We start from the raw sequence: 14,890 nt of genomic DNA, 5'->3' as shown, positions 1-14,890 counted from the left end.
TTAGTCCTGTATCCTGTATTAGCTGGCCGTATAGCTACCTGTAGCCCCCCTCTACTATTAGTCCTGTATCCTGTATTAGCCCCCCCTATACTATTAGTCCTGTATTAGCTGGCCGTATAGCTACCGGTAGCCCCCCTCTACTATTAGTCCTGTATCCTGTATTAGCTGGCCGTATATCTACCTGTAGCCCCCCTCTACTATTAGACCTGTATCCTGTATTAGCTGGCCGTATATCTACCTGTAGCCCCCCTCTACTATTAGACCTGTATCCTGTATTAGCTGGCCGTATATCTACCCCCCTGTACTCACAGCTCCTGGATGATGAAGTACTCCTTCCGCGTCTCGAAAGTGTCGATCATTTGGAGGATGTTTGGATGGTTGACCCTGGAACAGCCAGAGGAGGGGACACATTTTTACATTAACCACGTGTTACAATGAGTCCCACATGGCACCCTATTCCATATTTAGTGCCGATGGGTCCTGCTCAGAAGTAGTGCACGATACAGCGAAAAGGGTGGCATTTGGGACGAATGACCAGTGGAGGACAGATTCAGACACAGAAACAGGAAGCAGCGAAGGAGAGATTCAGACACAGAAACAGGAAGCAGCGAAGGAGAGATTCAGACACAGAAACAGGAAGCAGCGAAGGAGAGATTCAGACACAGAAACAACAGGAAACAGCGAAGGAGAGATTCAGACTCAGAAACAGGAAGCAGCGAAGGAGAGATTCAGACTCAGAAACAGGAAGCAGCGAAGGAGAGATTCAGACTCAGAAACAGGAAGCAGCGAAGGAGAGATTCAGACTCAGAAACAGGAAGCAGCGAAGGAGAGATTCAGACTCAGAAACAGGAAGCAGCGAAGGAGAGATTCAGACACAGAAACAGGAAGCAGCGAAGGAGAGATTCAGACACAGAAACAACAGGAAGCAGCGAAGGAGAGATTCAGACTCAGAAACAGGAAGTAGCGAAGGAGAGATTCAGACACAGAAACAACAGGAAGCAGCGAAGGAGAGATTCAGACTCAGAAACAGGAAGCAGCGAAGGAGAGATTCAGACTCAGAAACAGGAAGCAGCGAAGGAGAGATTCAGACTCAGAAACAGGAAGCAGCGAAGGAGAGATTCAGACTCAGAAACAGGAAGCAGCGAAGGAGAGATTCAGACTCAGAAACAGGAAGCAGCGAAGGAGAGATTCAGACTCAGAAACAGGAAGCAGCGAAGGAGAGATTCAGACACAGAAACAACAGGAAGCAGAAGGAGAGATTCAGCAGAAACAGGAAAGGAAGGAGAGATTCAGACACAGAAACAGGAAGCAGCGAAGGAGAGATTCAGACTCAGAAACAGGAAGCAGCGAAGGAGAGATTCAGACTCAGAAACAGGAAGCAGCGAAGGAGAGATTCAGACACAGAAACAACAGGAAGCAGCGACGGAGAGATTCAGACTCAGAAACAGGAAGCAGCGAAGGAGAGATTCAGACTCAGAAACAGGAAGCAGCGAAGGAGAGATTCAGACTCAGAAACAGGAAGCAGCGAAGGAGAGATTCAGACTCAGAAACAGGAAGCAGCGAAGGAGAGATTCAGACTCAGAAACAGGAAGCAGCGAAGGAGAGATTCAGACACAGAAACAACAGGAAGCAGCGAAGGAGAGATTCAGACTCAGAAACAGGAAGCAGCGAAGGAGAGATTCAGACACAGAAACAGGAAGCAGCGAAGGAGAGATTCAGACTCAGAAACAGGAAGCAGCGAAGGAGAGATTCAGACTCAGAAACAGGAAGCAGCGAAGGAGAGATTCAGACTCAGAAACAGGAAGCAGTGAAGGAGAGATTCAGACTCAGAAACAGGAAGCAGCGAAGGAGAGATTCAGACTCAGAAACAGGAAGCAGCGAAGGAGAGATTCAGACTCAGAAACAGGAAGCAGCGAAGGAGAGATTCAGACACAGAAACAACAGGAAGCAGCGAAGGAGAGATTCAGACACAGAAACAGGAAGCAGCGAAGGAGAGATTCAGACTCAGAAACAGGAAGCAGCGAAGGAGAGATTCAGACTCAGAAACAGGAAGCAGCGAAGGAGAGATTCAGAAACAGGACACAGAAACAACAGGAAGCAGCGAAGGAGAGATTCAGACTCAGAAACAGGAAGCAGCAGAAGGAGAGATTCAGACTCAGAAACAGGAAGCAGCGAAGGAGAGATTCAGACTCAGAAACAGGAAGCAGCGAAGGAGAGATTCAGACTCAGAAACAGGAAGCAGCGAAGGAGAGATTCAGACTCAGAAACAGGAAGCAGCGAAGAGATTCAGATCAGAAACAGACACAGAAACAACAGGAAGCAGCGAAGGAGAGATTCAGACTCAGAAACAGGAAGCAGCGAAGGAGAGATTCAGACACAGAAACAGGAAGCAGCGAAGGAGAGATTCAGACTCAGAAACAGGAAGCAGCGAAGGAGAGATTCAGACTCAGAAACAGGAAGCAGCGAAGGAGAGATTCAGACTCAGAAACAGGAAGCAGCGAAGGAGAGATTCAGACTCAGAAACAGGAAGCAGCGAAGGAGAGATTCAGACTCAGAAACAGGAACCAGTGAAGGAGAGATTCAGACACAGAAACAACAGGAAGCAGCGAAGGAGAGATTCAGACTCAGAAACAGAAACAGGAAGCAGAAACAGGAAAGCGAAGGAGATTCAGACACAGAAACAGGAAGCAGCGAAAGGAGAGATTTCAGATTCAGACAGAAACAGGAAGCAGCGAAGGAGAGATTCAGACTCAGAAACAGGAAGCAGCGAAGGAGAGATTCAGACTCAGAAACAGGAAGCAGCGAAGGAGAGATTCAGACACAGAAACAGGAAGCAGCGAAGGAGAGATTCAGACACAGAAACAGGAAGCAGCGAAGGAGAGAAACAGGAAGCAGCGAAGGAGAGATTCAGACTCAGAAACAGGAAACAGGAAGCAGAAACGAAGGAGAGATTCAGACACAGAAACAGGAAGCAGCGAAGGAGAGATTCAGACTCAGAAACAGGAAGCAGCGAAGGAGAGATTCAGACTCAGAAACAGGAAGCAGCGAAGGAGAGATTCAGACTCAGAAACAGGAAGCAGCGAAGGAGAGATTCAGACTCAGAAACAGGAAGCAGCGAAGGAGAGATTCAGACTCAGAAACAGGAAGCAGCGAAGGAGAGATTCAGACACAGAAACAGGAAGCAGCGAAGGAGAGATTCAGACTCAGAAACAGGAAGCAGCGAAGGAGAGATTCAGACTCAGAAACAGGAAGCAGCGAAGGAGAGATTCAGACACAGAAACAACAGGAAGCAGCGAAGGAGAGATTCAGACTCAGAAACAGGAAGCAGCGAAGGAGAGATTCAGACTCAGAAACAGGAAGCAGCGAAGGAGAGATTCAGACTCAGAAACAGAAAACGAAGGAGAGATTCAGACTCAGAAACAGGAAGCAGCGAAGGAGAGATTTCAGAAACAGGAAGCAGCGAAGGAGAGATTCAGAAACAGGAAGCAGCGAAGGAGAGATTCAGACTCAGAAACAGGAAGCAGCGAAGGAGAGATTCAGACACAGAAACAACAGGAAGCAGCGAAGGAGAGATTCAGACTCAGAAACAGGAAGCAGCGAAGGAGAGATTCAGACACAGAAACAGGAAGCAGCGAAGGAGAGATTCAGACTCAGAAACAGGAAGCAGCGAAGGAGAGATTCAGACTCAGAAACAGGAAGCAGCGAAGGAGAGATTCAGACACAGAAACAGGAAGACGAAGGAGAGATTCAGAAACAGGAAGCAGCGAAGGAGAGATTCAGACTCAGAAACAGGAAGCAGCGAAGGAGAGATTCAGACTCAGAAACAGGAACCAGTGAAGGAGAGATTCAGACACAGAAACAACAGGAAGCAGCGAAGGAGAGATTCAGACTCAGAAACAGGAAGCAGCGAAGGAGAGATTCAGACACAGAAACAGGAAGCAGCGAAGGAGAGATTCAGACACAGAAACAGAAGGAGAGATTCAGAAGCAGCGAAGGAGAGATTCAGACTCAGAAACAGGAAGCAGCGAAGGAGAGATTCAGACTCAGAAACAGGAACGAAGGAGAGATTCAGACTCAGAAACAGGAAGCGAAGGAGAGATTCAGACACAGAATTCAGGACGAAGGAGAGATTCAGACTCAGAAACAGGAAGCAGCGAAGGAGAGATTCAGACACAGAAACAGGAAGCAGCGAAGGAGAGATTCAGACACAGAAACAACAGGAAGCAGCGAAGGAGAGATTCAGACTCAGAAACAGGAAGCAGCGAAGGAGAGATTCAGACACAGAAACAGGAAACGAAGGAGAGATTCAGACTCAGAAACAGGAAGAAGGAGAGATTCAGACTCAGAAACAGGAAGCAGCGAAGGAGAGATTCAGACTCAGAAACAGGAAGCAGCGAAGGAGAGATTCAGACTCAGAAACAGGAAGCAGCGAAGGAGAGATTCAGACACAGAAACAGAAGCACAGAAGACAACAGGAAGCAGCGAAGGAGAGATTCAGACTCAGAAACAGGAAGCAGCGAAGGAGAGATTCAGACTCAGAAACAGGAAGCAGCGAAGGAGAGATTCAGACTCAGAAACAGGAAGCAGCGAAGGAGAGATTCAGACTCAGAAACAGGAAGCAGCGAAGGAGAGATTCAGACTCAGAAACAGGAAGCAGCGAAGGAGAGATTCAGACACAGAAACAACAGGAAGCAGCGAAGGAGAGATTCAGACTCAGAAACAGGAAGCAGCGAAGGAGAGATTCAGACACAGAAACAGGAAGCAGCGAAGGAGAGATTCAGACTCAGAAACAGGAAGCAGCGAAGGAGAGATTCAGACTCAGAAACAGGAAGCAGCGAAGGAGAGATTCAGACTCAGAAACAGGAAGCAGCAAAGGAGAGATTCAGACTCAGAAACAGGAAGCAGCGAAGGAGAGATTCAGACAGAAACAGGAAACAGGAACCAGTGAAGGAGAGATTCAGACACAGAAACAACAGGAAGCAGCGAAGGAGAGATTCAGACTCAGAAACAGGAAGCAGCGAAGGAGAGATTCAGACACAGAAACAGGAAGCAGCGAAGGAGAGATTCAGACACAGAAACAGGAAGCAGCGAAGGAGAGATTCAGACACAGAAACAGGAAGCAGCGAAGGAGAGATTCAGACTCAGAAACAGGAAGCAGCGAAGGAGAGATTCAGACTCAGAAACAGGAAGCAGCGGAGGAGAGATTCAGACTCAGAAACAGGAAGCAGCGAAGGAGAGATTCAGACTCAGAAACAGGAAGCAGCGAAGGAGAGATTCAGAAACAGACTCAGAAACAGGAAGCAGCAGGAAGGAGAGATTCAGACTCAGAAACAGGAAGCAGCGAAGGAGAGATTCAGACTCAGAAACAGGAAGCAGCGAAGGAGAGATTCAGACTCAGAAACAGGAAACAGATTCAGACTCAGAAACAGGAAGCAGCGAAGGAGAGATTCAGACACAGAAACAGGAAGCAGCGAAGGAGAGATTCAGACTCAGAAACAGGAAGCAGTGAAGGAGAGATTCAGACACAGAAACAACAGGAAGCAGCGAAGGAGAGATTCAGACTCAGAAACAGGAAGCAGCGAAGGAGAGATTCAGACTCAGAAACAGGAACCAGTGAAGGAGAGATTCAGACACAGAAACAACAGGAAGCAGCAGGAAGCAGCGAAGAGATTCAGACTCAGAAACAGGAAGCAGCGAAGGAGAGATTCAGACTCAGAAACAGGAAGCAGCGAAGGAGAGATTCAGACTCAGAAACAGGAAACGAAGGAGAGATTCAGAAGAAACAGGCGAAGGAGAGATTCAGACACAGAAACAGGAAGCAGCGAAGGAGAGATTCAGACTCAGAAACAGGAAGCAGCGAAGGAGAGATTCAGACTCAGAAACAGGAAGCAGCGGAGGAGAGATTCAGACAGAAACAGAAACGAAGGAGAGATTCAGCAGCAGGAAAGGAGAGATTCAGACTCAGAAACAGGAAGCAGCGAAGGAGAGATTCAGACTCAGAAACAGGAAGCAGCGAAGGAGAGATTCAGACTCAGAAACAGGAAGCAGCGAAGGAGAGATTCAGACTCAGAAACAGGAAGCAGCGAAGGAGAGATTCAGACTCAGAAACAGGAAAGATTCAGACTCAGAAACAGGAAGCGAAGGAGAGATTCAGACACAGAAACAGGAAGCAGCGAAGGAGAGATTCAGATTCAGACTCAGAAACAGGAAGCAGTGAAGGAGAGATTCAGACACAGAAACAACAGGAAAGCGAAGGAGAGATTCAGACTCAGAAACAAGGAAGAGATTCAGACTCAGAAACAGAAAGCGAAGGAGAGAAGCAGCAGGAAGCAGAAGGAGAGATTCAGACTCAGAAACAGGAAGCAGCGAAGGAGAGATTCAGACTCAGAAACAGGAAGCAGCGAAGGAGAGATTCAGACTCAGAAACAGGAAGCAGATTCAGACTCAGAAACAGGAAGGAGAGATTCAGACTCAGAAACAGGAAGCAGCGAAGGAGAGATTCAGACTCAGAAACAGGAAGCAGCGAAGGAGAGATTCAGACTCAGAAACAGGAAGCAGCGAAGGAGAGATTCAGACTCAGAAACAGGAAGCAGCGAAGGAGAGATTCAGACTCAGAAACAGGAAGCAGCGAAGGAGAGATTCAGACTCAGAAACAGGAAGCAGCGAAGGAGAGATTCAGACTCAGAAACAGGAAGCAGCGAAGGAGATTCAGACACAGAAACAGGAAGCAGCGAAGGAGAGATTCAGACACAGAAACAGGAAGCAGGAAAGCGGAGGAGAGATTCAGACTCAGAAACAGGAAGCAGCGAAGGAGAGATTCAGACTCAGAAACAGGAAGCAGCGAAGGAGAGATTCAGACTCAGAAACAGGAAGCAGCGAAGGAGAGATTCAGACTCAGAAACAGGAAGCAGCGAAGGAGAGATTCAGACTCAGAAACAGGAAGCAGCGAAGGAGAGATTCAGACACAGAAACAGGAAGCAGCGAAGGAGAGATTCAGACTCAGAAACTGGAAGCAGCGAAGGAGAGATTCAGACACAGAAACAACAGGAAGCAGCGAAGGAGAGATTCAGACACAGAAACAACAGGAAGCAGCGAAGGAGAGATTCAGACTCAGAAACAGGAAGCAGCGAAGGAGAGATTCAGACTCAGAAACAGGAAGCAGCGAAGGAGAGATTCAGACACAGAAACAACAGGAAGCAGCGAAGGAGAGATTCAGACTCAGAAACAGGAAGCAGCGAAGGAGAGATTCAGACACAGAAACAATTCAGGAAAAGGCAGCGAAGGAGAGATTCAGACTCAGAAACAGGAAGCAGCGAAGGAGAGATTCAGACTCAGAAACAGGAAGCAGCGAAGGAGAGATTCATACACAGAAACAGGAAGCAGCGAAGGAGAGATTCAGACTCAGAAACAGGAAGCAGCGAAGGAGAGATTCAGACACAGAAACAACAGGAAGCAGCGAAGGAGAGATTCAGAGATTCAGATTCAGACAGAAACAGGAAGCAGCGAAGGAGAGATTCAGACTCAGAAACAGGAAGCAGCGAAGGAGAGATTCAGACACAGAAACAACAGGAAGCAGCGAAGGAGAGATTCAGACTCAGAAACAGGAAGCAGCGAAGGAGAGATTCAGACTCAGAAACAGGAAGCAGCGAAGGAGAGATTCAGACTCAGAAACAGGAAGCAGCGAAGGAGAGATTCAGACTCAGAAACAGGAAGCAGCGAAGGAGAGATTCAGACACAGAAACAGGAAGCAGCGAAGGAGAGATTCAGACTCAGAAACAGGAAGCAGCGAAGGAGAGATTCAGACACAGAAACAACAGGAAGCAGCGAAGGAGAGATTCAGACTCAGAAACAGGAAGCAGCGAAGGAGAGATTCAGACACAGAAACAACAGGAAGCAGCGAAGGAGAGATTCAGACTCAGAAACAGGAAGCAGCGAAGGAGAGATTCAGACTCAGAAACAGGAAGCAGCGAAGGAGAGATTCAGACTCAGAAACAGAAACAGGAAGCAGCGAAGGAGGGATTCAGACTCAGAAACAGGAAGCAGCGAAGGAGAGATTCAGACTCAGAAACAGGAAGCAGCGAAGGAGAGATTCAGACACAGAAACAGGAAGCAGCGAAGGAGAGATTCAGACTCAGAAACTGGAAGCAGCGAAGGAGAGATTCAGACACAGAAACAACAGGAAGCAGAAACAACAGGAAAGGAGAGATTCAGACACAGAAACAACAGGAAGCAGCGAAGGAGAGATTCAGACTCAGAAACAGGAAGCAGCGAAGGAGAGATTCAGACTCAGAAACAGGAAGCAGCGAAGGAGAGATTCAGACACAGAAACAACAGGAAGCAGCGAAGGAGAGATTCAGACTCAGAAACAGGAAGCAGCGAAGGAGAGATTCAGACACAGAAACAACAGGAAGCAGCGAAGGAGAGATTCAGACTCAGAAACAGGAAGCAGCGAAGGAGAGATTCAGACTCAGAAACAGGAAGCAGCGAAGGAGAGATTCAGACTCAGAAACAGGAACCAGTGAAGGAGAGATTCAGACACAGAAACAACAGGAAGCAGCGAAGGAGAGATTCAGACTCAGAAACAGGAAGCAGCGAAGGAGAGATTCATACACAGAAACAGGAAGCAGCGAAGGAGAGATTCAGACTCAGAAACAGGAAGCAGCGAAGGAGAGATTCAGACACAGAAACAACAGGAAGCAGCGAAGGAGAGATTCAGACACAGAAACAGGAAGCAGCGAAGGAGAGATTCAGACTCAGAAACAGGAAGCAGCGAAGGAGAGATTCAGACACAGAAACAACAGGAAGCAACAGACTCAGAAACAGGAAACAGGAAGACTCAGAAACAGGAAGCAGCGAAGGAGAGATTCAGACTCAGAAACAGGAAGCAGCGAAGGAGAGATTCAGACTCAGAAACAGGAAGCAGCGAAGGAGAGATTCAGACTCAGAAACAGGAAGCAGCGAAGGAGAGATTCAGACTCAGAAACAGGAAGCAGCGAAGGAGAGATTCAGACACAGAAACAGGAAGCAGAAACAGGAAAGGAGAGATTCAGACTCAGAAACAGGAAGCAGCAAAGGAGAGATTCAGACACAGAAACAACAGGAAGCAGCGAAGGAGAGATTCAGACTCAGAAACAGGAAGCAGCAGGAAGGAGAGATTCAGACACAGAAACAACAGGAAGCAGCGAAGGAGAGATTCAGACTCAGAAACAGGAAGCAGCGAAGGAGAGATTCAGACTCAGAAACAGGAAGCAGCGAAGGAGAGATTCAGACACAGAAACAGGAAGCAGCGAAGGAGAGATTCAGACACAGAAACAACAGGAAGCAGCGAAGGAGAGATTCAGACTCAGAAAGCAGCGAAGAAACAACAGGAAGCAGCGAAGGAGAGATTCAGACTCAGAAACAGGAAGCAGCGAAGGAGAGATTCAGACTCAGAAACAGGAAGCAGTGAAGGAGAGATTCAGACTCAGAAACAGGAAGCAGCGAAGGAGAGATTCAGACTCAGAAACAGGAAGCAGCGAAGGAGAGATTCAGACACAGAAACAGGAAGCAGTGAAGGAGAGATTCAGACTCAGAAACAGGAAGCAGTCCATCCTCCTGAGGTAGGATGGACCATTTAAGATTGTCGGTGATGTGCACGCCGAGGAACTTGAAGATTTTCCCCCTGTCGATGTGAATGGGGGAGTGCTCCCTCTGCTGTCTCCTGAAGCCCTCACCTTGTCGTTGTTGGTAATCAAGCCTACCACTGTTGTGTTGTCTGAAAAATTGATGATTGAGTTGAACATATGTGAGGCCATGCAGCTATGGTGTTGAAGGCTGAGCTGTAGTCGATGAACAGCATTCTTACATAGGTATTCCTCTTGTCCAGATAGGACAGTGTGCAGGCGATTGTATTGTCTGTGGATCTATTTGGGCGGTAAGCAAATTGAAGTAGGTCTAGGGTGTCAGGTAGGGTGGAGGTGATGTGATCCTTAACTAGTCTCTCAAAGCACTTCATGATGACTGAATTGTGTGCTACCGGGCAATAATAATTTAATTCAGTCACCTTTGCTTTTTTTGGGTATAGGAACAATGGTGGACATCTTGATGGAAGTGGGGACAGCAGACTGGGATAGGGAAAGATTGAATATTGTTACAGGCTTTGGTTTTTCCATTTATGTTTTGAGGTCGACTTTGGCACGTATAGCTTGTTTGCACCGATCGGTGCCACCTCGTTAGTGGGAAGGGGTTTCACCTGTGCTGGCCCAGGTGCTGTTTAACGGTGGTCGTCCCAGTGCTCCCGTTGTCTTGATAGATGCAGAGGGTCAACACCTTCAGTTCCCTATTGAGAGTTCAATACCAACAATCCTTTATCTGATTTTGTTTTGCTAGTGGGTGTCTTTTAGGTTCCAGTTGGGGTTGCTAGGCAACTTTCAGTGGACCCCCCCTCATGAGTGTCTTTCAGAACCCTTCCTAGAACCCAACCTGTTTTGTTCTGGTTGTTGGTCAGTGACATTTTGTTAGTTCCCTGGGGAACATAAGAATATTTTCCTGAAACATTTTTGTAAAAACACTCCAGCGAGCTGGTCTGCACGTGCTCTGACACAGCTAGGGAAGCCGCCTGGGTCGGCAGCCTTGTTAAATGTCTTACTCACGTCGACCACGAAGGTGTTTAGATTGTCCTGGCGCAAAGTGTCGGTGTCCGCGACGTGGCTGGTTTTCCCTTTATAGTCCGTTATTGTCTGGAGAAACTGACACATTACGTCTAGTGTATGAGTCATTGTATTGTGACTCGACTTTGTCTCTCCACTGGATGTCAGAAGGTGAATTCACCAATTTGTAAGTCGCTCTGGATAAGAGCGTCTGCTAAATGACTTAAATGTAAATGTAATGTCTCTGTACTGACGATTTGCCCATCTGATTGCCTTACGGAGGGCTGCACTGTTTGTACTCGTCCATGTTCCCAGTCACCTGTTTGTACTCGTCCATGTTCCCAGTCACCTGTTTGTACTCGTCCATGTTCCCAGTCACCTGTTTGTACTCGTCCATGTTCCCAGTCACCTGTTTGTACTCGTCCATGTTCCCAGGCACCTGTTTGTACTCGTCCATGTTCCCAGTCACCTGTTTGTACTCGTCCATGTTCCCAGTCACCTGTTTGTACTCGTCCATGTTCCCAGTCACCTGTTTGTACTCGTCCATGTTCCCAGGCACCTGTTTGTACTCGTCCATGTTCCCAGTCACCTGTTTGTACTCGTCCATGTTCCCAGGCACCTGTTTGTACTCGTCCATGTTCCCAGTCACCTGTTTGTACTCGTCCATGTTCCCAGTCACCTGTTTGTACTCGTCCATGTTCCCAGTCACCTGTTTGTACTCGTCCATGTTCCCAGGCACCTGTTTGTACTCGTCCATGTTCCCAGGCACCTGTTTGTACTCGTCCATGTTCCCAGGCACCTGTTTGTACTCGTCCATGTTCCCAGGCACCTGTTTGTACTCGTCCATGTTCCCAGGCACCTGTTTGTACTCCTCCATGTTCCCAGTCACCTGTTTGTACTCCTCCATGTTCCCAGTCACCTGTTTGTACTCGTCCATGTTCCCAGGCACCTGTTTGTACTCGTCCATGTTCCCAGTCACCTGTTTGTACTCGTCCATGTTCCCAGTCACCTGTTTGTACTCGTCCATGTTCCCAGTCACCTGTTTGTACTCGTCCATGTTCCCAGTCACCTGTTTGTACTCGTCCATGTTCCCAGTCACCTGTTTGTACTCGTCCATGTTCCCAGTCACCTGTTTGTACTCGTCCATGTTCCCAGTCACCTGTTTGTACTCGTCCATGTTCCCTGTCACCTGTTTGTACTCGTCCATGTTCCCAGTCACCTGTTTGTACTCGTCCATGTTCCCAGTCACCTGTTTGTACTCGTCCATGTTCCCAGGCACCTGTTTGTACTCGTCCATGTTCCCAGGCACCTGTTTGTACTCGTCCATGTTCCCAGTCACCTGTTTGTACTTGTCCATGTTCCCAGGCACCTGTTTGTACTCGTCCATGTTCCCAGTCACCTGTTTGTACTCGTCCATGTTCCCAGGCACCTGTTTGTACTCATCCATGTTCCCAGGCACCTGTTTGTACTCGTCCATGTTCCCAGGCACCTGTTTGTACTCGTCCATGCTCCCAGGCACCTGTTTGTACTCGTCCATGTTCCCAGGCACCTGTTTGTACTCGTCCATGCTCCCAGGCACCTGTTTGTACTCGTCCATGTTCCCAGGCACCTGTTTGTACTCGTCCATGTTCCCAGTCACCTGTTTGTACTCGTCCATGTTCCCAGGCACCTGTTTGTACTCGTCCATGTTCCCAGGCACCTGTTTGTACTCGTCCATGTTCCCAGGCACCTTGCCGTCCTGAATTGTGGTTGTTTGCACTTTCAGTTTTGTGAGAATTTCTGCCTTATATCCATAGTTTCTGGTTTGGATAAGTTCTAATCATCACACAGGGAACAACATCCTCTACGCACTTCCTGATGAACTCAGTCACAGTGGGAACAACATCCTCTACGCACTTCCTGATGAACAGTCACAGTGGGAACAACATCCTCTAAGCACTTCCTGATGAATTCAGTCACCGTGGGAACAACATCCTCTAAGCACTTCCTGATGAACTCAGTCACCGTGGGAACAACATCCTCTACGCACTTCCTGATGAACTCAGTCACTGTGGGAACAACATCCTCTACGCACTTCCTGATGAACAGTCACAGTGGGAACAACATCCTCTACGCACTTCCTGATGAACTCAGTCACCGTGGGAACAACATCCTCTAAGCACTTCCTGATGAACTCAGTCACTGTGGGAACAACATCCTCTACGCACTTCCTGATGAACTCAGTCACCGTGGGAACAACATCCTCTACGCACTTCCTGATGAACTCAGTCACCGTGGGAACAACATCCTCTACGCACTTCCTGATGAATTCAGTCACAGTGGGAACAACATCCTCTACGCACTTCCTGATGAACAGTCACAGTGGGAACAACATCCTCTACGCACTTCCTGATGAACTCAGTCACCGTGGGAACAACATCCTCTACGCACTTCCTGATGAACTCAGTCACCGTGGGAACAACATCCTCTACGCACTTCCTGATGAACTCAGTCACCGTGGGAACAACATCCTCTACGCACTTCCTGATGAACTCAGTCACCGTGGGAACAACATCCTCTACGCACTTCCTGATGAACTCAGTCACCGTGGGAACAACATCCTCTACGCACTTCCTGATGAACAGTTACAGTGGGAACAACATCCTCTAAGCACTTCCTGATGAACAGTTACAGTGGGAACAACATCCTCTAAGCACTTCCTGATGAACAGTCACTGTGGGAACAACATCCTCTAAGCACTTCCTGATGAACAGTTACAGTGGGAACAACATCCTCTACGCACTTCCTGATGAACAGTTACAGTGGGAACAACATCCTCTACGCACTTCCTGATGAACTCAGTCACCGTGGGAACAACATCCTCTAAGCACTTCCTGATGAACTCAGTCACCGTGGGAACAACATCCTCTAAGCACTTCCTGATGAACAGTTACAGTGGGAACAACATCCTCTACGCACTTCCTGATGAACAGTTACAGTGGGAACAACATCCTCTACGCACTTCCTGATGAACTCAGTCACCGTGGGAACAACATCCTCTAAGCACTTCCTGATGAACTCAGTCACCGTGGGAACAACATCCTCTAAGCACTTCCTGATGAACTCAGTCACAGTGGGAACAACATCCTCTAAGCACTTCCTGATGAACAGTCACATTGGGAACAACATCCTCTAAGCACTTCCTGATGAACAGTCACATTGGGAACAACATCCTCTAAGCACTTCCTGATGAACTCAGTCACAGTGGGAACAACATCCTCTAAGCACTTCCTGATGAACAGTCACATTGGGAACAACATCCTCTAAGCACTTCCTGATGAACAGTCACATTGGGAACAACATCCTCTAAGCACTTCCTGATGAACTCAGTCACCGTGGGAACAGCATCCTCTAAGCACTTCCTGATGAACTCAGTCACCGTGGGAACAGCATCCTCTACACACTTCCTGATGAACAGTCACATTGGGAACAACATCCTCTATGCACTTCCTGATGAACTCAGTCACCGTGGGAACAACATCCTGTACACACTTCCTGATGAACTCAGTCACCGTGGGAACAGCATCCTCTACACACTTCCTGATGAACTCAGTCACATTGGGAACAACATCCTCTACACACTTCCTGATGAACTCAGTCACATTGGGAACAACATCCTCTATGCACTTCCTGATGAACTCAGTCACAGTGGGAACAACATCCTCTACGCACTTCCTGATGAACTCAGTCACATTGGGAACAACATCCTCTACACACTTCCTGATGAACAGTCACATTGGGAACAACATCCTCTAAGCACTTCCTGATGAACTCAGTCACCGTGGGAACAGCATCCTCTACACACTTCCTGATGAACAGTCACAGTGGGAACAACATCCTCTACGCACTTCCTGATGAACAGTCACAGTGGGAACAACATCCTCTACGCACTTCCTGATGAACTCAGTCACCGTGGGAACAACATCCTCTACACACTTCCTGATGAATTCAGTCACCGTGGGAACAACATCCTCTACACACTTCCTGATGAACTCAGTCACTGTGGGAACAACATCCTCTAAGCACTTCCTGATGAACAGTCACAGTGGGAACAACATCCTCTACGCACTTCCTGATGAATTCAGTCACAGTGGGAACAACATCCTCTACGCACTTCCTGATGAATTCAGTCACAGTGGGAACAACATCCTCTAAGCACTTCCTGATGAACAGTCACCGTGGGAACAACATCCTCTACGCACTTCCTGATGAACTCAGTCACA

General features: G+C 48.0%; 1 protein-coding gene across 1 annotated transcript in view; it reads right to left on the bottom strand.

Annotated features, from left to right (window-relative positions):
• LOC135527627 (caM kinase-like vesicle-associated protein) overlaps positions 1–14,890 on the bottom strand; it is a 156,525-nt gene that overhangs the window by 33,393 nt on the left and 108,242 nt on the right. The window contains exon 4 of the mRNA XM_064956116.1: positions 310–384. Within this exon, the coding sequence (XP_064812188.1) occupies positions 310–384 (75 nt within the window). The remainder of the gene's footprint in view (positions 1–309; positions 385–14,890) is intronic.

The sequence above is a fragment of the Oncorhynchus masou genome, chromosome 33, assembly GCF_036934945.1.
Source record: "Oncorhynchus masou masou isolate Uvic2021 chromosome 33, UVic_Omas_1.1, whole genome shotgun sequence".
NCBI lineage: Eukaryota > Metazoa > Chordata > Actinopteri > Salmoniformes > Salmonidae > Oncorhynchus > Oncorhynchus masou.
This window is presented reverse-complemented; position numbering and strand designations above follow the sequence as displayed.